This window comes from Pagrus pagrus, assembly GCF_965226575.1.
Source record: "Pagrus pagrus genome assembly, chromosome: 5".
NCBI lineage: Eukaryota > Metazoa > Chordata > Actinopteri > Spariformes > Sparidae > Pagrus > Pagrus pagrus.
Genome location: NC_140189.1, coordinates 24,539,073 through 24,561,402, shown reverse-complemented (window position 1 = coordinate 24,561,402; position 22,330 = coordinate 24,539,073). Strand labels below are relative to the sequence as shown.

General features: G+C 41.7%; 1 protein-coding gene across 1 annotated transcript in view; it reads left to right on the top strand.

The window, feature by feature from the left end:
* Positions 1–8,019: 8,019 nt before the first annotated feature.
* trpc7b (transient receptor potential cation channel, subfamily C, member 7b) overlaps positions 8,020–22,330 on the top strand; it is a 50,394-nt gene continuing 36,083 nt past the window's right edge. Inside the window, exons 1-2 of the mRNA XM_084353947.1 lie at positions 8,020–8,602; positions 15,974–16,736. Coding sequence (XP_084210073.1) covers positions 8,121–8,602; positions 15,974–16,736 — 1,245 coding nt within the window. The 5' untranslated portion in view covers positions 8,020–8,120. The remainder of the gene's footprint in view (positions 8,603–15,973; positions 16,737–22,330) is intronic.

Sequence of the window (22,330 nt, the reverse complement as noted above, 5' to 3'; positions counted from 1 at the left end):
GTGTGCTGGCTTTGGAGTGGGTCTGTGGTTCAGACGCCTGCTCACAGCCACACACAAAACCGTCTGTTATGTTTAATAAAGGCCATTTGGCAGAATACCTCATTAAATGCTCTGTCACAAGTCATTCATCAAACCCTGGCAAGGAGACATAATAAAAGTTTTAAACCCTTCAATGCCTCTCTTGCTCTGTACCAATAAAATATGCATAGAGTATGGATTGACTACAATATTCGCCCGCTATTTCAAACCCAGCTGTAAAGGATCGCACTGGCTGGAGTCGGAGAGAGAATTTAAACATGCAAAAGAGCAAATCTGTAGGGAAACATCACTGACATCTGCTGTCCTCAGGGGAGTGTGGCCCACAATCATGGCAAGATGTGTTATTGATTAAGTAACCAATAAAATTATCATGAGGTCGATGGAGGGTGTGACTGATTGGCTTTAGTGCCCTTCCTCCTCCAACACATTAACACTGATTGGCATGTTGAAGTCAATAGGACACGAAGCCTAGTTGCCATGTTTACCCCTGATTGACGGTACCATGATAGCGCTAACTTAGCCTTGTTTAATCACTTAGACAACTCAAACAGTGAGATGTGATTACAGTCAACAAATCCTGATCACTGATCACTCTACCATTTTTTCCATCAAGAAGCCATCTCAGCTGAATATTTGTCAACCAACAACATTTAGTTAAGGGTAAAGTGTTGAAGCCAAATGTAATGCACCAGATGTTTCTAGTGTCTCTTATGATTTGAAAACTTTAATCCTCTATTGGTGAAGTCTCTAAACCACTGGATTTGCATAATTTGGATTTTCCAAGAATCTTCACATCTGTGTTACCCCAAAGCACAGTTTTTAGTTTTTTAATACTGTTTTTCTAATTCATACAGGCTATAAAAATATGGTAAATGTTCATTTTAGATGAAACCCTCTATAATCCTGTTAGGCTTTGTTAAGCGTGTGTCAGACTCCCAGAAAACTTTTGCCTCCAGACCTGATGGAACAGTGATAAGAGATAAAACTGGACAAAATGAGCGGAGGGTGAGAAAACGTTTGACAGCTAGAGGACTAGGGAGGAGGGTGTGAAAAAGAGAGGGACAGATGCAGAGATTAAAAAAAATGACACTGGGGCTCACTGGTGATTGATTTTTGTCATGCTTTCTACCATCTGTCATTTTCTCTCTGTGGGCAACTCTGTCTCCTAAAAAGTATGTTCACATGCAGCAACATTTGCATATGCAAATATGTTTTGCCACCTTGATTAATTTTTGAATAACACAACAAGGAAATGTTTGCATTAACACATCCTACTAATGTTTAGGGCTACTCAAAGCACGCAGTTAAGATTGGGGAAAGATTGTGGTCTTATTTCAAGGTCCCCTCCAGACATGTTGCATATAAAAGACTCTAATTTGAATAATAATTTCAACAACAACAGTTCAAATCAAATTCAAGTACATTTTATTTATATAGCCCAAAATCACAATCACATTCCCTCAATGGGCTTTACAATCTGTACAGTGAAAAAGACAGGGGGGAAAAAAAAAGATGGAAGAAACCTCAGGGAGAACCACAGAGGAGGGATCCCTCTCCCTGGACGGACAGACATGCAATAGATGTCACATGTAGAGAAAAGAAGAACAAAATCACAGTTTACATGCTGCATTGACAGAATATCTGATACAAATTATAATATATATAAAGTGTGTGGATCCAGTTGACGACTGAGCAGGCCTAGGCATCGCCAAGTGGTGCCCGAGCCACACAACCTCCCCTCCACTGTGGTGACAGAGGAGAGCAAGTTCAGTTATCTTGTTAAAATATTTAAAATGAAATCTACTCCAACTCCAACATATATGAACATGTTATTTCACATTTCGAATGTTTAACTGTTGGACACACGATGTCCCATAGTTTACTAAAAGGTCGATTCAACGTGTTGGCTTCCACATTTCACATCACACTTGTGTACATTGAATGTTGGATCTGACTTGGCTTTCAAACTATTTAAAAGTTTTCTTTGAGCACGGACACACATTCCACTTTCTGCAGATGAATGTGAAACTCTGAACAAACATCATTCTGCTCAGTGAAACATTCAGCTGCAGGAACAAGAAGAAAAATACTTTGTGGAGTTGTAGGATTTAAAAATTCAGGAGGTCAGTGTTAATTCAAAAAAAATGAGAGAGGGTTTTGCCAAAACAACAATCTGTTCCTTACCTTAACCAAGTACTTTACAAGCCTTCCAACATATGGGAAGCAGGAGTCAAACTCTACTCTTCATTGTCAAAGCCTGTGATTTCAAGATCATAATATCAGCTGTGTGTAATTGTCAAAATATTTTCACAACATCACTTGTTCGGTAAATTACTTATTTCTTTGAGCTGCATTCTTTTGTGTCATGTGTAAGCTTCATCTGACATTATGCTGCAGGTGTGAATATATTGTGAGCTTGAATGTACAGTGAATGATGCACTGCTACCTTTCTGCCAGTGTGCAGGAGTGGGACAAGTAGATTATCTCTGTCACTTCTCCATATGCATGTGACCTTTTTTTTTTTTTCTTTCTAAAAAATGGCATACTATGCTGGATTTGTCAAAGGTGCAGTAAGCAATTCTGGACTTGGGGATGGCCAGCCACGAACCCAAAGAACCGATATTTGATGAGCTGGGGATGGGCAATATATGAATATTATTATAGTTTCTGTAATATGAGACTATATGAAGCCCTAATGAGTTCATACAGGAAGACTACTTTTTCACATGCTTTGTCTTTAGTTTATTTCTTGACACTTTCACTGTTAGCCTGTCACCTCGCTGCTGTCTTCTTAAATACAATAGTCCCCCACCTTTAGTTCATTCATGCTGCTGTTTTGAGTGTGCCCTCTACCTCCCCATCACCAACCAGTCTTTGCAGATTCACCAGCTTCATCATTCATCAGCCTCTCTGTCTCAGAAGAGTCATCAACCACCACCCCCAGTGTCTGGACTTTATGGGGGGGATTTTTCTTGCTGCAGCACAGGGCAGATGCCCTTCAATCACAAAATGTCCCTGTAGAGTCTAAGCGCCAAAGACTTTCTGAAACAAAGGACTCATGATCACATATCATCTGCTGTAGTAAATATTTTCTTTACACACATTTTGTTGCCACACACTTCTAGAGGGTCACAAGTGATGATTTGTATCATAAAATGGACAGACAATGTTGCAGATCCATTATAATTTGGCACACTTTCTGTGGTCTGAATATGGTGGTGGTGGCCTGCTGTTCAACATACCTGAAGGGAATGAAGACCATGTGAACCTGCCGGGACAGCAGGGTTGCAGCTTTCCCTAGTCAGCCAACAACATAAACAGCTTAGGGCTTCATGGACTGTCAGCTCCTTCTGGTGAAATTTCTGTCTGGGTGCAACATTTGCTGACACAAAAACCTGTGAAATGTGATACACAGGACTGTGAACCTTTATCCTAAAACCCTTTGTTTCCTCCAGAGGAAGTGATAGCTGGCATCACCAAACTGGCACATCTGCTGTCCGCTGTCACCGGAGTATAGAAACCCCCCAAACAGGTTGTCCAACAGACTAGACTGACTGAGCAGCCAGAGCAGCTGCCGGAGTGGGGCACAGGGTCTGTAAAGAGAAAGGGAGTCTGCTTTGACACCAGATCTGTGTGTCTCTGTATGTGTTCTTCTTTCATCTTACATGTGATGGCGCTATGTTTTAATATGAACAGTGAGAGGAGAGTGTTTAATGTTTGGGCTGCCAGAGGGGATTGGAGCAGGGTTTAATATGACCCTGGTAGACCTTTGTTCTTCTCTGTCTTCCTGCCTTTTATCTCTCTCTGTCTTTATAGGAATACATTATCTGAACTCAAACTTTTGGAGCGAATTCACTGGTTACTGTCTTTGCTCAGAAACTCACGTACATCAGAAAACGGCTGCCGCACCGCTCTCCGGTGATCGAAACTTTCAAGCATGTAGCTTTTCGAAACACCTGCAATCAGTGACTTCTCAGCAGGAGTTCTGCCCATGACAGACTGTAAAAAACTCCTGCTGTGGCACTAGTGATTGATGTGAGACCAGAAAATTTCAACGCAGAGAGAGACCCTACATTATAGACTACTGATGAATCCTATTTCTGGGTAATTCCATTGTTTTCATCTTATTAACATTCCTAAAGGACTGTGCCATTCTGCAGTGACTTACTTGGGCGAAGCAGGAAGATTAAGCATGCGTCTTGGACAACTGGAGTACTACATAATTGTTACAGTTACTCACAAAGACACAGGCTCCCTGCTTCAATATTGTGCTTCTGACAATGGCACTTTAAATGTCCTATAAGCTTGGCTGGTTGTCAAAACAACAACAAGAAAAAATAGTCTGGATAAACCATTTTAAAAGTAGCTTATTGTACTGTGTACTGTAGCTTTGTGATCACACACATACACTCACAGCAACCCTTTTCTACTTCAAAAGCCCAAAGCAATAGGACAGAAGAGGTGCAATGGCAGACCCTTACATGCACAGGCAAACACACACACACACACACACACACACACACACACACACACACACACACACACACACACACACAAGGATAGGAGCTCTGTACCTCTTGACATTCAATCGGGAACGTACAGTGTTACACAATTCATCATCCTCATATTGGCTCAATCTTAAAATGGATTAAGGGCTAACCTTAGCAATACTAATGCATAGCCATTAGATGTTCTTTTCGCTCAAGGTTGCAGGTTTGAATATCAAAGCCCGAGCCAATTTTTTTTTTTTTTTAACTAGAAGCCAAAGTCAAACTCACAAATGTTATGAGTGTCTTGTACCAGGTCCACAGTATCATTAAAGCATCCATTTTCATACATGTAATTAATCCTGCAGGGCTGCTTCACTGCTTTTTTTCATTTGAATCCTAATCACTCTAATGTGCGGAAAATGTGAAAATCTGACATGAAAATATTTTATGGCCCCCCTTGCTTTCCTCATTTCCTAGAAAAGAAATTATATATAGCTTTTATTTCCTGGAAATTACTTTGTCATTTAGTTGAGCAATTTCAAGCTACTGGAGTGAGCCAAAAGTTAGTGGTGAAACCCTCAGGCCTAATGGTTAACAGCTGAACACATCAATCTACAAAGTTTGTCTTCCTGTGTTTTTGTAACTTACAGCAGAGCAATTCAAGGAATATAGAGTGTATTTATATGGGTAATGGGCATATGTTATTTATTACTAGTGCAGTGCCATTCAAAACAGGCTGTTTGGCATAGATTAGCTAGTAATGTGATGGGTTTACAGATCCAGTCTTAAGCCTCCTGAACTGCTCACAGAGTCATCAGGGCCGCCCTGGTAATATCAAACAAATATTTCATTCAAAATCATGATGATTAAATACATACTCTCTAAACCGGACCACTATAACCAATGATAGAGGCATGCATCCTAGAACGGTTGACAGTGCTGCCAGGCAATGGTAATCGTTGATCATTCATCCGTTGAGGATAACGTTAGCTAGCATACTGCTCTAAAAATCTCTCCTCCAGTTATTGCTGAACAGCAAAAAACATGTGTTAACCACTCATCGAGATTTGTTGAACCTTCTGCTTTGGTTTTTTCCTCGTTGCAGGACATTACTACAGCAAATTGTTGCACCACGCTAATCTCCATTTTGTTTACGTCTGCTTCCCCATTAGATCACATGAGAGGGATCACGTAAGGTGTTGCATTGCTCCCCCTGGCACGATAACCTTATCTGTAGCGTACGATGTGCCATTATTTTAAAATCTTGTAATATGTACATGTTAAGATTCTATAGAAGAAAATGTGTGGAGTTTCTCTTTCTTTATGTGACACAACCCCGTCCTAAAATCGGTTTATGCTAAAAGTGCTGTAGTGTGAGCAGCTTCAGTCTGCAGAGCAATGAAGTCAGAGCACTGAAGCCCAATCCCTGCTGCTGCACAGATCAGTGTTCGCTGTTTATTCAAAAATGTATGAATATTGAACGTGTTGCATTTCCAAATCACACCAAATTTGACACTGCACTTCTTTGGGTCCTCAGCAACACACCTGCCAGGTGTTAAGTAGATCAGATGAAGAGTTCTCGGGATATGCAAATAACATAAAGACAGACAGACAGACAGACAGATAGAGAGACAGATATTCCTTGTTTTATAGTTAAATTACGAATAAATTGTTATTAAGAAATTGATAATCGTTTTTTTTTTTTACAAAACTTAGCTGCATTGTGTTTTCTTGAAACCAAGATATTCTAGATAATTTACTCTTTTCAACTTTTTTCTCCCCAAATATAAACACCAGTGAAAACAGTCGGTCACGTGAGATGTGTGTTAATTTGATTAGTTGTAATCTGTGTGTATGTGTCGGGTGCATAAATACAGGGATCAAAGAGCTGGGATGGGACTGGTTATTGTCTGCGTGGGGGGTGCAGGAAGTCTTCATCGCGACTAATGGATCCCTGACTGTAATTACAGGACTGCACACACAAGGATACACGCTAACAGAGTGACATTCAAACACTGCATTGTCTTCCTCTTAATACCGAGACCTTTAAATTCTGTGTTCAGGTTTGTCTAAACCTACCAAAGAGCAGGTAAGGGCTAATGTATCCGACAACAAACCCACCACTGAGATAAGATGTGGGGGACTTAATGTATTAATTGCTTGTTCTCTGAAGCAGTAACAACATTATGTCAGTCCCAGTAATTGGCATACAACAGGCAGGCACGTTAGCCCCTTCACTCCCCAACCAACCTCAGACTCTTTCAAATGGATTCCTTCCCTTTCTCACCCCTGCAAATGGGTCTTACAATAGAGTGCCACAGGAATGAGTCCTAAAAACCATAAATGGGTGACCATTTTTGCACTTCCTGTTCCCAGGTCTCAAAGTCTGTTTTTTTTTTTAATGGGTTCTCGATTAAATGCCTGAAATCGTGTCCATGGTTAACACAGTAAGAAAGAATTTTAACTCTTGTTCTATGGAATAAAATAAACCAGTTAATACCCCATTAGTGAATTGAATTATGAAGCATTGTGTCTCAAAAACAGCAGTTGCTATTAAGTTATTAAGTGAGACTACAGACATTGTCTGGGACGTTGAACATCATTATGCAGAACACGGAAACTCATCCACTCACTTGTCCTTCTTTACAGGCGGACTTTAACTAGTCTATTTCTAACTTAACACCTTGTAGACTGATCGATTTAAAGGAAACTGTGTATACTAAAGTGTAGTAAGACGGTTAGTGGCGCTGACGTGGAAGTCATGCGACAGCAGTGTAGTTTGTACAGCCTAAGTTCGTTGATAGCCTTAACACATGTTAGCGTTTTAGCTACTCCTTGCGTTTATATACACTTCAATAATCATAAAAGTGCTGTTTATCTGTGAAGATTATCTTGTTGACCGAAATGTGAAAATATCATAAACTTGAGTTTGCCACAGAGCTTATTTTAGGTAATAATCCAAACCGGAACCGCTGCTTAGCTAACTTCCGGGTTAGCCTAAAAAAATATGCCATCTCTGCAGCACAGGGGTACATCGTTTTATTTTTCTATTGTTTTTTGTTTTTTTAAATGTATTTGGTAGTAGCCTAGCTTTCTTAACCTGGTCAAAAAAAAAAAAAGAAAGAAGAAAGAAAAGTCAGTTATGTGTGCTTGGTCTTTGCAAAGAAGACACTTGCCTCTTGTGTGTGTTAGCTCACTAGCTAAATTAGCATACCTAACCATACTAGCTTATTTGAACAGTGTAGTGGGATAAAACCTGAATTTCAAAAACCAACCGACTGAAAATTAGTAGCCTTTTTGTTTTTTCTCAAAAGTAGTCTAAATGTACTCATGTGTGTGAGCCAGTGTGATGTGTAAGTTGAGTTACTTGTCATGTTGCCACTTGTTCATTTCCCCCATTTTGTAAGGGGTTGGCTCCATGCGCGTGCTCTCTAATTGGCGCGCGCGCTCCTGTGTAAAGGTGGAGGCTGAGCTCGTCGCTGCTGCGCCGCTCCGGAGAAACTTGTGCGGTGGAAACTTTGACAAACATCGTTAAATGTCCGTCACATAGCTCAGATTATTTGAAGTATATGCTGCTCACGAACTCTTCCAATGTCTGACGAGGGTGAGGAAAGCGACGGCGGCGAGAGAGGGCACCTCTCCGAGTCTCCCTCCCCGCCTCTGTCCGTCTGTCTTCCCCGAGGATCTCCTTCCTCCGCGCGGCCCCTGGACCTCTTCTCCTCCGCCTCTCCGCTGCTGGGGGACACAGACCCGCCTTACCTCGCCTCTCCGGAGTGTCGTCACCCGTCTCCAGAGAACCGGGACTCCCCGCACCTCACACCGCCAAAGTTACACCATGGCACCGGGGACACGGCCGGTTCCCCGCTTCGTTCTCGGCGGGATGTGCGGATAGGCGCGGTGTACGACCGCTGCGATGACCCTTTCCCCAAGTGGAGAGGACGCGGCGGGGCGAACTCTGAGCGCTTCCAGCACCACGGACAGAGACTCCACCGGGCTCCGGAGCTCTCGGACCACGGGAACCACCACTCTGCTGAGCACATCGACACCGAGGTCAACTCCGAAACCAGGCAAACGTGAGTCATCCTTTCATATTGACCCACAACTTTTGTTAATCTACATAGAGATGTGATAAACAAGTAAAGTGACCATTTTGGTGGCCTTTGTGCAGAGCCCATGTGCGTATTTAGTCATTTGCAGTGACGCAAAAGAGGCTTCTGAGTGATAGTTTAGAAATGGCAAAGCTGAGAGAATTTAATCAGCAACTAATCCACCTGGGATGTCAACAAGTAGAGGTCAGTTTGGGAGACAGGGTTTTCACTGAGCCGGCTGCATCACCTGTGTGTGACACTCAGCTGTGCGTCTATTGATGACATGTACTGTAATACAGTAGACTGCCATTACTTGAAGATCATCATGTTTTTTTTTGCTGCATGCACTGCTTCAATTACAAACCATCTTACAGGGAACATTTGCAATGTGTGCATTAAGTAAATTAACTTTTTTTCTGTTATTTCAGCTTTGTGCTGAAATGTGTCGCTTTCATCTTACATATCAGCTCCTGAAACTGAAGCTTTCTCTGGCCCCCTCCACGTCATTATACCAAGCAGACTGTGTGTGGTGGTTGTGTTTGGACTGCAGTGTGTGTCCCCTGAGAATACGTACAGAAAGTATACATAAGGAAGTGGAGGGTGTATGAGATTGAATGAATTTGTGTGTCTGTGGGGCTTTTCCACTACAGCTCTTACATTGTTCCCTGGGTCGAGAGAGAGCGAGAGAGCTTGATTGGTTCCAGTGCATGAATGCATAAGCAGCAGTCAACAGGGATTTTGTGCGCGTCTGTGTGTGTGTGTGTTTAAGTCTGAGTAAGAGAGAGACACCGGGGCAAAACCATGTGACACTGAGCCGGAACAGACGACATAAATCAGCTTGCACAGTACGTCCCCACAATGTCACACTCATTTTAACACACCAAATATGCACAAACACGCTCACAAAACTCTGATTAGGAGCCTCTCTGCCATTTTGCAAATGTAACGTCCTATATAATTTCACCAAATTGTCCTGTATATTTAACTACTTCACAGAGAGATAAGTGATCTGCAGACCATTTTGTGGATGCAGTCCGTTGCGTCCATGCAGGACACGTCCACAGACACATATTGGACATAAATGGTGGCACTTAATGGGTATTCACGTAGCAGTGCCAGCTTGGCTTTGACGATCAGATTTTGAGGACGGCAGGCCTCAGTGTTGGCTCTTTGATCTGGTCTGTCCCTTTGATACACCGGTGTTCAGCTTAAAAGGCCTTGCATGGAGAAGAAGCATGTATGCTCTCACCAATAGTGCGTGTGTGCGTAAGAGAGGGTGAACATGCCTGTTTCTCATTACCAGCAAAATATGGTGAGGAAACTCACCTTTGATCTCAAAAAATGGCAATTTACTGCTTGAAAGAGTGTCTGTGTGTGTGTATTTGATAAAGAGAGAGAGAGCGCTGAGAGTGTACCTCCTCTAAAATATTCTGCTCATGTCTCTGCACTGATAACATACCATCTCATTAGTCAGTTCTGTAAATATTCCTGCTGAGTCAAAACTTCTTTTCACTCATTATCCTCAAAATTTGATTTCAAACCGCATTTACTTTCTTTTCTTTTTCTCTAGTTCACAAATATGCGACCCAACCTAGCCGACTGCTCAAACTGAAAATAATGAACGTGGTGGGTTAACCTTAGAACATTAAGCTGGAGAAAAGAGGATGTTTTGATTAACTCAAAACTGATTATAAAGAGTTCACAACAGAAGAGCTCACAGTGAGATAATTAGTTTTTCGTTCTATGCTGAAGCTGTACTGAAGTGCTTTGTCTACATTTCCACTACATTTTCAGTGCTTTTCAAGTTTTCTTCTCATCATCAAAATGTGGGGATTTTTCCAAAAACAACTTTGTATTTGCTTATATTCATTGAGTGAAATGTGAACTGCAAAAGTTGCACCTTTTAAAAGACCGTGGGCCTTATTTATACAAACTGACTTACCCTCAATTTCTTATATCAAGTATAACTTAAACAAAAAAACACACATAAGTAGTTGTTTTTAAAACCAAAAGGCTTGATTGAAGTGATTTCCCTGCTGGTAATATAGAAGTATTGCAGTTTGGGACACATCTGAATGTATCGAAGCCTGTGGAGATCTTTAAATGTGGTTTCTGAATAATGCGACCCCACTTTGTTTACTGCAGCAGCAACACACTACCAAGCTGCATGTTTAGATTTGTTTGTCAACCCACTATAGACCCTTTTCACTGCAGACATTTTGACTTGTCAAGGCCGGAAAAGCACTGGTAGAATTTTTTAACATTATTGATGGCTGCATTCCATTTAGGGGAGCTAGTTGCAGGGCACTGGTATTGTGCATGCTCACTCACTGACATGGTCTATTGGGACACTTAATAGAATTGAACCATTGTCAATATTATTGGTCACATCTGTGCCTTTCCTGCATTGACAAGTCAAAATGTCTCCCGTGAAATGGGGCTATTTAGTCCACCGAATAACAGTGAATGAAGTCTGGTTCAATCTCCTCTACCATTGTCGTGATCTTGTCTTCTAAAACGTTTGATTCTCTCTTTTGGTCCGTGGCTATTCGTGGCTAAACTCTCATTTATGCTGCCCTATATAAGGGGAAATAGGAAGGCAGGGGCCATCAATTTAAGCTGCTTTGAGTTTCATAGATCACAAATGCTTAATTTACAAATTTGATTCTTTTAACCTGATTAAGAAAGTTTTTTGTTGGCACATCATCTTTTATGAATCCAATGAAAGCACACCCTCGGAAATGATCTTCTCGTTTTAGCCCACTACTTATCACACTTACATGACTGCCATTACAAGAAAACCATGTTTTCAGATGGGTTTATTTATTGTTTCTGCATGTAGTTGGGAATAGTGATCTTCTTGAGTTGATACCTCCACTAAACGGCTCTAAACGCTCAGAAATCAGAACTCTCCGAAGGAGATGAAAGTCATACTGTATAACTCAAAGCACAGCCAATTTTGTTTTCTTTGGGGGTTACCTTTCTCAAAGGGAGGCTTACTTTACATTAGTAATGCTTGCCAATATAACATAATAAAAAATACATTATTATTGTAATGAAAGAATTTCAGCTTGGCTCAATAAAGGACTATTTTTGCAATGGTGTGTTGTAATTTAGCTGGAATCATCAGTTGCAGTGGTGCAAGATAGCTTCTCCCTTTTCTGACAGTTTAGTTTTTAATAGGAGAGGGAGCTGCTCGCTTGGACAGGGGCTCTGAGTGATCTGCAGCCGCCTTTGACTTGGATACAACACCAAATGAGGAGCCAGTAACAACTGAACTGGGGCAGTTGGTGGTTTGGGGATTACAAACTAGTCCGTTAACATTAATCAAATGAAACGTGAAAAGGTTGCCAACACTGCGAATCAAGACCCATTTCTACAATCCAAATTTCACCGACTTCCAGCTCATTATTCTGATTCTGCTATCAGAAAGGAAGTGATTAGCGAGGACAGTCAAACATCTGGCAAGCTTTATAAACCCAGATATGTTTTGTAGGTGTCAGTGAAGCAACGCAAAGAGTAAAGGTGGGTGAATATTGGACTCAACAGGTAGACAGAGACAAATCTAGTGAGATGGGACAGATTAAAATGTAAATGCATGTGGGAGCTCTTCCTCCTGTTGCATGACATTATGATATGCTAGACCCATGTGGCAAACAAAGTTATGGTTTCAACGATGATATTGTAACAAATCCTTCAGTCTTAACTTATATCACTAGGTTTATAAGCAGATACACAAATATGCCCCTTACTTGCTCATTTGTCTCCTCCGTCAACTGTTTATCTCCATCCTCTCTCCCCCTCTTGCACACACACACACACACACACACACACACACACACACACACACACACACACACACACACACACACACACACACACACTTTCTCTCCATCCATCCATCTCCATTGTGTCTGCCTCCTCCTATCTTTGTGATTGTAATTCTGCACAGAAATGATGCAGGTAAATTCTATTTCAGATCAGAATCACAAGCAGTCAGAGATGGATGGAGAAGAAGATAGAGAGGGATGGAAAATGGCGATTCATTACTTGACTATGAGGTTATCTAAATGGGCTGGCAGCCAGTCTGTCCTCTCATTTATGACGAATCCTCCCAATGCTTACAAATATGTCTGGGTTTGTGTATAGCTGGGGGGTTTGGGGATGATGTTAAGTCCACCCTACAGCATAATGCATCGTAGCAAACCACCAACACAAAGTATTGCCTTAAGAAGCAAAAACCTTATGTGAACATTTATGTTCTGGGTGCGTGCTGATGGTGCTAATGTTGCCGAGCGCATATGCACCTTATGTCCACATTGGTATTCTTAAGTGTGTGTGCTCATATGTGAGATAGATATCAATTGTGCATGTATGTGATGAAAGGGAGAGACAGAGGGAGACTTTGCCATGTACCATTGATTGGCAGCCTGAGGCACAACAGCTGATTGTGTAAATCGAAAATCAATCAAGAGCTGCAGACCTTTTATACCCTTTAAACACACTGGGATACACACTGTCTCTGTGTCTCTCGCACATGCACACACACACAAACACACACACTCTCCCACAGTGATGTGCCTTGGTGAGTTCTTTTCGCTTTCTCCACATCCTTTACACCCCCAGGGGAATCTATTCACCATGAACAGGTTTCCATTTTCACCCCTTCCTTCAATGCCCAGCCTTTTGTGCATTCACACACACATACCCACACGGACACACACACCCACGAAGTAAAAGGAATTACAAATAGCCTGGACCACCAAATAACCTTACATGTTCGTTTTTTATTTTGGTGGCAGGTCTTATTGGGAAACTGGACCCCGAGTCATTTGTAATGTCACTAAACCAATTCAGAGAACACGGTTGTTCTATTTAAGTTAGCAAGTTGGTGTGTTTCCTTTTAGTCCGCTCAATAAGAAGTGCTTCCCTTGTGCTCTGAGTGACACAGTATCATGGAAACGTTTTATAAATTAAATCTTAAGTCTAAATTGGTTATTTCACACTGGAGAACTAAACTGTTCTGGGTAATTTTCCACCAACACCACTACTAATTTCCCCTTCCCACTTTCACATTTCAAAGCTTACCCACATCCAGTATCTCTTCCTCCACTCCCACACTGTCTCTGAGTCTTCCTCCATCTCTTTTGTCTTCCCAGCTTTTGGGAACATCAAGGCTTTTCTCATAATGTGGGCCACAGTGTCAGGCCAAACAGCAGACAATGTCACTGTGATAGATCTTTGTGTTTCTGAAATACAATAGGACGAGTACAATGGTGCCAGAAAAATGTGTTTTGCAGTAAGAGAGGTGAGATTACCAGTGGTTCTGTGCAAGTTACAGCTAGTTATATATTATTATTGTTGAACCCAATATGTCTGCTGGGTTGGGACTGTGTGGCATTGTAAATAGCGCTCCATTTAGAAAGAAAAACAAACAAAAAAAGACATATGATGTGTTTTGCAGGGCACTTGTAATGAATTTCAGGAGTCAAATATCATTTGAATAGTAAAAAAAATAACACTCATCGAATGCTATAATTACTATTTGATAGGGGTGAAGTCTGTTCTGTAAGAGTTCTTTACAACGAGAAAAAAGTAGCAAAAACTTCATAACACATAAGGCTGAGTCTTTTCATTTATATTCATCAGACAGTGGTGCAAGTGAAGTTTGTTCCAATTAGTGTCCACCTAGTTCCACCTGAGATAGCTGGTACAGCCTGTAGGCAAGACAAGGCAAGTTTATTTATACAGCACCATCCAGAAAAAAGGCAATTCAAAGTGCTCTACAGGGGCATAGAAATGCATTAAGGAATAAGACATCAGAAAATGTTCAAAATTGCATTTAGACGACAGTAAAACAAAGCGAAAATCAGCAAATGGATAGTTTCAGATAAAAAGAGGTTATATCTTATTGGAGAGCCAAGGTAGACAATATTGTTTGAAGCCCTGATTTAAATGAGCTGACAGTTAAGCAGACCTCAGGTATTCAGGAAGCTTGTTCAACAGGTGGGGAGAATATAAAATGCTGCTTAACCTTGCTTAGGAGTGCATTAAGGAGTAAACACTGGACAAAAACATAGGTCATATTTTTATGCAGGGCTGTTAAAAAAACAAATTTAAACATGATGTAAATGCAAATTGCTTTGGTAAAGTCTTTGGCCCTGTCTGCTGTTACATCTAGAGGCTGCTTTAACAAAGTTTGTTCGTTTTTTGCTTTGGACTGTTGATTGTTAGATGTGTTTCCACTTTATTTGAAAGAAGCAGGTGTGTCTTCTAGCTCCAGCATTGCTCTTGAACTCACCATATCATCACAGTATCCTCTTCTCTGTCAAGTGTTTGTGTGTCTTCATCTTTTCTGTTTTTGTTGTTTAATGGCAGCTGCAAAACTGCTTTTGGGGAGCACTCTGGGAGAGCTGGAATGTAGGACTTGAGCATATGGTGAATGTGGTTTTTGATAGACATTAGCTCTGTAGCTAACTTAACGCTATGTTAACAGACATTTGACTACACTGCTTACAATGCTGTGGGTGACAAAAACACAACACTCAACAATAGTCAGTGATGATCCACTGATCCACTTGCACAAATGGGCTTTTATAGTCTCAGTTGCAATAATGTTTGGCCTGCTCGCATTTGAAAATAAAATGCTTTTGTCACATCTGATGAACAATAAAGTTTTCTGAATCACAACCTTAATTCAGTGCGCTCATGTAAACCTTGACAGATGGTTTGTGACACAGAACCATTTGGAAAGAAGCCACTACTGTTTGGATAAGGACAGGAAATGGAAAAAACACTTGGTAGGTGGTTGGACAAACCATCTATCCATCTATCTATGATGAACAGCGTTTGAATGGGATTATAGGGGAAGAAAGTCAGCACTAGTGTGTTGACATATAAAGATGATGGCCGAAGAGCCTCGCTGGATGACCACTGACTCATAGTGTGAGTTTGTCATGCTGGAACCAATTAAGGAGACAGCTTCATCTCTCTCTTGCCAATCAAAGCTGTTGACCTTTGATGGCCCTGCATTGAGTTGTGACCCTGGTAGAGGTTCATTGATCTGGCCAGGGACAGATACATCATAGATGTCATGGTGGGACTTTCTCTGGGGTCATGGGAGAAGTCTGTGTTAAGCACTGCTGATTGTGTTTGACCAGTCCCTGTCCGCGTAGTACGTCCACATGGAGAGACAGTAATGATTTTGTTTGCCTTGTTACACCATGGTCAGTTTGATGTAACTAATGAGCCTGTCTTATCCTCTTGCCTCTGTCATTTGCTCTCCACTTTTCTTTCCCTCACCTTTCATCACTTCATTACTTCTTCACTGACTGCTCTCCTCTTTTCTGTTTCCAGGGTGGAGGCCATGCATCGCCGGCACACCACGCTGAGAGAGAAGGGGCGTCGCCAGGCAGTGCGAGGCCCGGCCTACATGTTCAATGAACGCGGCTCGCCCCTCACTGCAGAGGAGGAGCGTTTTATGGATGCTGCAGAATATGGAAACATTCCTGTGGTCCGTAAAATGCTGGAAGAGTCCAAAACCCTCAATTTCAATTGTGTGGACTACATGGGCCAGAATGCTTTGCAGCTGGCAGTGGGAAATGAGCACCTAGAAGTGACTGAGCTGCTTCTTAAGAAGGATGGTTTGGCTAGGATCGGGGACGGTCTGCTTCTGGCTATCTCTAAGGGTTACGTTCGAATCGTTGAAGCCATTCTCGGTCACCCTGCTTTTCGAGGAGGTCTCCGACTGGCTTTGAGCCCACTGGAGCAGGAGATGCGTGATGACGACTTTTACGCCTATGACGAGGATGGGACGCGTTTTTCGCATGACGTCACACCCGTCATCCTGGCTGCTCACTGCCAGGAGTACGAGATCGTCCACATCCTTCTGACAAAGGGGGCCCGCATAGAAAGGCCACACGACTACTTCTGTAAGTGTTTAGAGTGTATGGAGAAACAGAAGAAAGACTCGTTCAGTCACTCACGCTCCAGGATGAATGCATATAAGGGCCTGGCTAGTGCTGCTTACCTGTCGCTCAGCAGTGAAGACCCTGTACTGACCGCCCTCGAGCTCAGCAATGAACTGGCAAGACTGGCCAACATCGAGACAGAGTTTAAGGTAAGGTGGTTTCTGTATATTTTTCTTGACATCTTTGCCAGTTTGTTTCTTATTTATCAGTATTTTACTTTTTAAATCTTCTCACTTTTTAATGCCCAAACATAACAGGATTATTTTATATGGGTTGGAAAATGGTTGATTTAGCAGAGTGGTATAGAGAAGGAAGGTGGAAAAGGGGAATGCAAGACATTGAGAATGATAAAGCTATCAGCTTCAAATACTGTCAATGTAAAATAGCGTAATTTATCACCTCAAGTATGAGCACAGTTTTGACATTTTTTTCTTTTTATTCAGGGGTTTATAGACAAAACAGGCCTCTTGCTGAATGGAAAACTGCAGATCCATCTCTGCCAATGATTTAAAACTATCACTTGACTCTCATCTTGAATGCATTTCCCACTGCACTCTCAGCTTTTTCTTATTACTCTTCTCAGTTTCTTGTTACCAGCACAATCTTTCCTCAGCTTGTGGTGAAATAAGAACTTTAAAGGGAAACACTTACCGTACAATATGAGATGTGTTCACGCTCTTACTGAGGAAAAAGAAAGCACTCTAAGTGATGCAGTCACTAAAATGAACCTAGTCTCCATGATAATGCTGGTGATGGAAGAGCAAAGTGTGTGTGTGTGTGTGTGTGTGTGTGTGTGTGTGTGTGTGTGTGTGTGTGTGTGTCTTGGAGAAAATGAAGTTGCTCATGTGTGTAACAGTTAATGATGTTGTTTGAAGAGGCTGAATCTAAGATCTTTACATCTTTGACTCATAACAGTCCACATACACACACACTTGCCTGAATGTGATGGCTTCTGTCCTGAGGCAGGTTGATTGGCTCGGCCCAGGGGCTCACTCACACTGTGTGACAGGTCTGGGCACGCTTTATGTAACGGCCTGAGATGGAGAGGGCGATGATTCTCACTTACTGTGCCAGCTGGTACACCTGTCCCAAATCAGTTGGATTGGGATATTAGGGCCAGCACACTCACTGACAAATTAGACCCACTGAGAAAGAGGAACAGCCACACAATGCTGGCCAACGCAATCAGAAACATTATTACCTCCGCCGAGGAGGTAATGTTTTCACCTGTGTCCGTTTGCTGTTTGTTTGTTAGTTGGTTGGTTCGTCAGCAGGATTACACAATCCCCCATGACTTTTGGTGCAGATCCAAAGAAGGCATTGATCCAAGAACTTTTACACACGTTTTTGACATTTTCCTTAATTTCTCAGGGAGTAAGGCATGGATTTTGATGAAAAAAAACAGGCGTTTTCAGTTGGCTGGCTATTAGGGAGCACAATTTGATGCAGATCCTTGATCTGGTGAGCTTAAATCACGGTTAAACAGTCATGGGTGGTGTCAAATTTAGAATTATACAAGGCTATTGAGTTTGATATTGGATTAGGCATTATTGAATTAAAGGGGAGTGTTGGGTCTTGGTGGAAGTACTGCTGAGTGCTATGAGTGTCCTATTTAATATATTGATAAGGATAGCTGTTATAAATATTAAAAATAGCAAATCAAGGCAAAATCCCACAGAAAAATTAAACTGGGTTTGTCCTGTGTGCATGGTTCTGTACGTTGTAGCTAGAGAGTTCCCGATCTTTAATTATTTTGACCTTTGTCGTATGTAATCACCATGCATCTCCTCCTTGTGTTTACTATTTCTTTGAGCTGTAACAATATAAAATATCAAATAAATATAAAATATAATATTAAATAAAGGCTAAAATGCCATAAAATCTTACCCAAAAAAATCTAATTTATATTAGAAATCATGCAATACAAGAGACAAATCATGTTTAAATCAAAAAATCTTTTCACGCTTTTGGAAGTCAGAGGGCGACTCCCGATTTAAACCCTGTCATCAGCTAAGGGGCTTACGTAGCAAGAAAATCAAATGTCAAATTTCAGTAAGTCTGAACTGTATTCACGTACAGAGAGATACACCATCACTTTCTCTGCTATCAGTCCACACTGCTTTGGTGATAATGATATAAGATTAGTGACACGGAGACCTGTTAAAAGCTACTTTACCGGCTCTATGGTATTGTCATTCTTGACACTCTTTTATCCCACCACATGAGAAAATTACCCTTTTCTGTGTATCATCCCTCAAAGCCAGCAGAAAGATCCCCTTCTTTTCAAATAAACAGTGGACAATGTTCCCTGTTAGGAACACTCTTAAGAGTGTTTATATGACTTATACCAGTTGTGTGTGTACACAGAGTTGAACACACTGCTCCGCCCTCGTGTTGCTGAATTTCTGTTCATCTCTGTCTGTCCTTATTCCTCCATTACTCAAATGTTCTGCCCTCCTTCGTGTTTGTCATTCCACCTCTCTGCTTGTCACTCTGTTTCCCATCTCCAGACAAGTTAATGAGACCGGCTCACCTGAGGGACCAGAGTTGTGTTGGAGCTCATCTGTCTCATTACCATCTCATTATCACCCCCCTGTCTTCCCTCTTTATTTGACTTCCCGTCCCTCTTCACATCACCCACTCATTAAGTTAAAATATCAAATAATGTTAAGACGATGCGCCAGTAGCCTGAGACAGTCATGTTCCATATGGGGAAATCAAACATGGGGAATGAGAGTTAGGTCATGTCACTGAATGTAACATGTAATGACACCTTTATGAGACCCAATCACTCAAAAAGGTTTCTAACAATATGAGATTTTCAATGCTGATGCCACCGCTAGGAAGTTTTGTGAAGTACAATATCAGAATCAAAAGCCACTGAAGCAATATTTCAACCACGACAGTGCCCTGACATGTTTTCCAGTCTTCTCATTTTTTTATTTCTTTCACACTGAAAATTTCCTGGCACCTTTATGAGAGTGATGCTTGTTTCCAGGCCTCTGACACTGTCTGTGACAATGTTCTGTAATAAGCTGATGCATGTGCTGTGGTTCATTAATGTGCTGTGTGCACGTCATCCTTTTTGTGATGGAAACTTCCGAAGACACTAATTATGAGAGCGATGTTTCCTTCTTCCATGCTAGCTGCCCGTTTGGTACTGCATATGTACAGCTCTCAACAGAGACGAGAAGGAAGTGAGATGGCTCACTCATTAGCTACTTCAATCATCAGCTTTGGAAAAAACAATATGTTAAGTTGGCAGCCACAACAGCGTCGGCTAATGTTTTTACCTTATCAGTCTGTGCGTGTGTCATCATCGCAAAATGTGGGCCTGGAGACACATTTTGTAGAAGGAGCTAACACAGAATTGGTTTTAAATACTTTGCCAGCTGTTGATATGTCTGTCTGTTTGTCTGTGGACACATTTTTGTCAACATGATAGCGTCACAATCACAAGATACAGTATAAACAGTCTAAGGTTTTTTAGCTTTTACTTCTCTTCCTTGACATCATCTCACAAATTAAGTAGTTATCTGTGATACTAGATAAGGTTTCTAGGGGACATTAGCTTGTGAAGGTCAAAAGCGTCATGTCGACACTCCGGCACAATGAGGGTGAAGAACACTTACTGTTTTCCTATACTGTGTTCACGATTTAGCAAACAGATGTCTCTGGCTTTCCAACCATTATATCTGTTTCCAGCCGAGCCACCCCACTGCAACTAACATCTTAAAAATAGGCTCTATTTTGTAAAAACATTCCCTTATCCTTAGCCTGACGGGGGGCAAACTTGGGCCCCGCGGGCAGCCAGGGTTGCAGTACACTAGCGGAAACCCTGCACAGTCAAGTGCAAGCAAACACCACTTTCTCACACATATTCAACCTGTCAGTGTGCAGAGATAAGAGTGCTGCTCGTGCTGCACATTGGATGTTTATGTGGGGACTGCTAAAGGCATATCAGGGCCTCCTTAACAGCCTAACATTTATCTTCAAACATCTTCCTTCTCAAGACAGCCCATGAATTTCTCAAAAGAGCCTCTGGAAACACACACACAGACACACGTACTACACACAGCCTCCACATAGCCTAAGGAGAGACAGAGCAAAAGAGTGAAAGAAAGTAAGACGGAGGAGGGTGTTGTTTAATTTTTTCAAATCACATTTTACTCTGCGCCTGTGTCATGCCTGTCATGTCATTTTAGTTTGATTTAATTTAAAGGAACACAGCCACATAGAAAGCAAAGCAAAGAGGTGAACTGATGGTGGTGAATGTCCAGTGAAGTGCAGTAATAAAAACTATCTCTATCCCCCTTTTCTTCTCATCCGTCCATCTTACATCTCCCTCCGGCCATGTCTGAGGCTCTGAGGCTCATGTTCCCCTCAGTTCACTCGTCTATAACCATTCTCACTCTGCTTCACACTGCTCCGTCCCCATTTTCAATCGCACAACATCGTTCCCTTTTCCTTTTTTTCAGGCCGCGAGGCACATACCACATACACGCACCTTGAACCGTGATTGGATTTTCACATATGCTGCATGTGTGTGGTGCCTGTGCGCGTGTGATCTTGATGTGTGTCTTATAATGCATATGTCGTTGATTAAGAAATTGTTCTTGTCCATGTACTTCCCTTAAGCCTTGCCTTTCTCTGAATGTAAACATAAGAATGTAATTGATTTTTTTTTTTCACTTCAACCCTGAAGGTAAAATACACCACATGGTGCCTTCTCCTTCACGTCCCCGACAAGCTGATAGATGCTTGATTCCTGGAATTTACTTTTTGATTTGTAGATAGTAGGCCTTTTGACCATCCGTATCTAACCTGCTTTTCAGGGAGGTTTTTTTCTGTGATAAATCCAAGCTAAGCTCCAAGATACTGCAGCTGTTTGGTAAGAGTTTGAACACACCGTGACTGCACAAAACTGATTTTGTGAACCATTTTATATTCAAGACAAGCTGCATGCAGCAAAACAGAAAAATAAAGTACATATTCTACATTAATACCTTATCATTTCTGCTTACAGCAAAAGTGTGTGCTAAACTAATTTCTTTGGGGAGACCTGTGTAAAAGTATGATGAGAGTGTGCATCATCTAACACACTGTTATGGTATGTTTGCGCACAGAACAAACACGCTGGTGAATGCAAAATGAGAATCAGTCCATTTGGACTCTGAAGCTGCCAGAAGCTCCAATCTGCTGACTGTTTACCTGCTCAGCCAACTGTTGAGGAACAGAACACGGGAGTAGTGCAAGGGGAGGTGGAAGAATGGGGGAGAAGTGAACTGTGGTGGCCACAAGACAGAGGGGCAAAGGGCTGAAGGTGTGTGAAGGAACAGGAGGAGAGAGTGTTGCAAGGTCTGGCAGATGTTGGAAGTTGCTCAAAGTGCTGATTGCCATCATCAAATGCAAATAATAGATTTGTGTTTTACTTCTGGGACCCTCGTAGTTAAAGGGTCACTCCACCAACTTTACATATTAAAGTGTGTTTACAGTTCCAGACACCAGGCTTTAAAAGGGAAGAAGAATGAGCAGAATAAAAAAAGGCAATATCTCTGGGGGCTGCTGCATCAATGTGGATCATTTGTTTTTGAACAGTCCTCATAAAGCTTTATACTACTTTTTTTTTTACATATGTAGAAGAACTGTAAAATTCCTGCGACCTCTCACCGCTCTCTCCTCCTTTCCTTCACACTCTTTCAACCCTTTGCTCTTCTGTCTTGAGGCCACTACAGTTCACTTC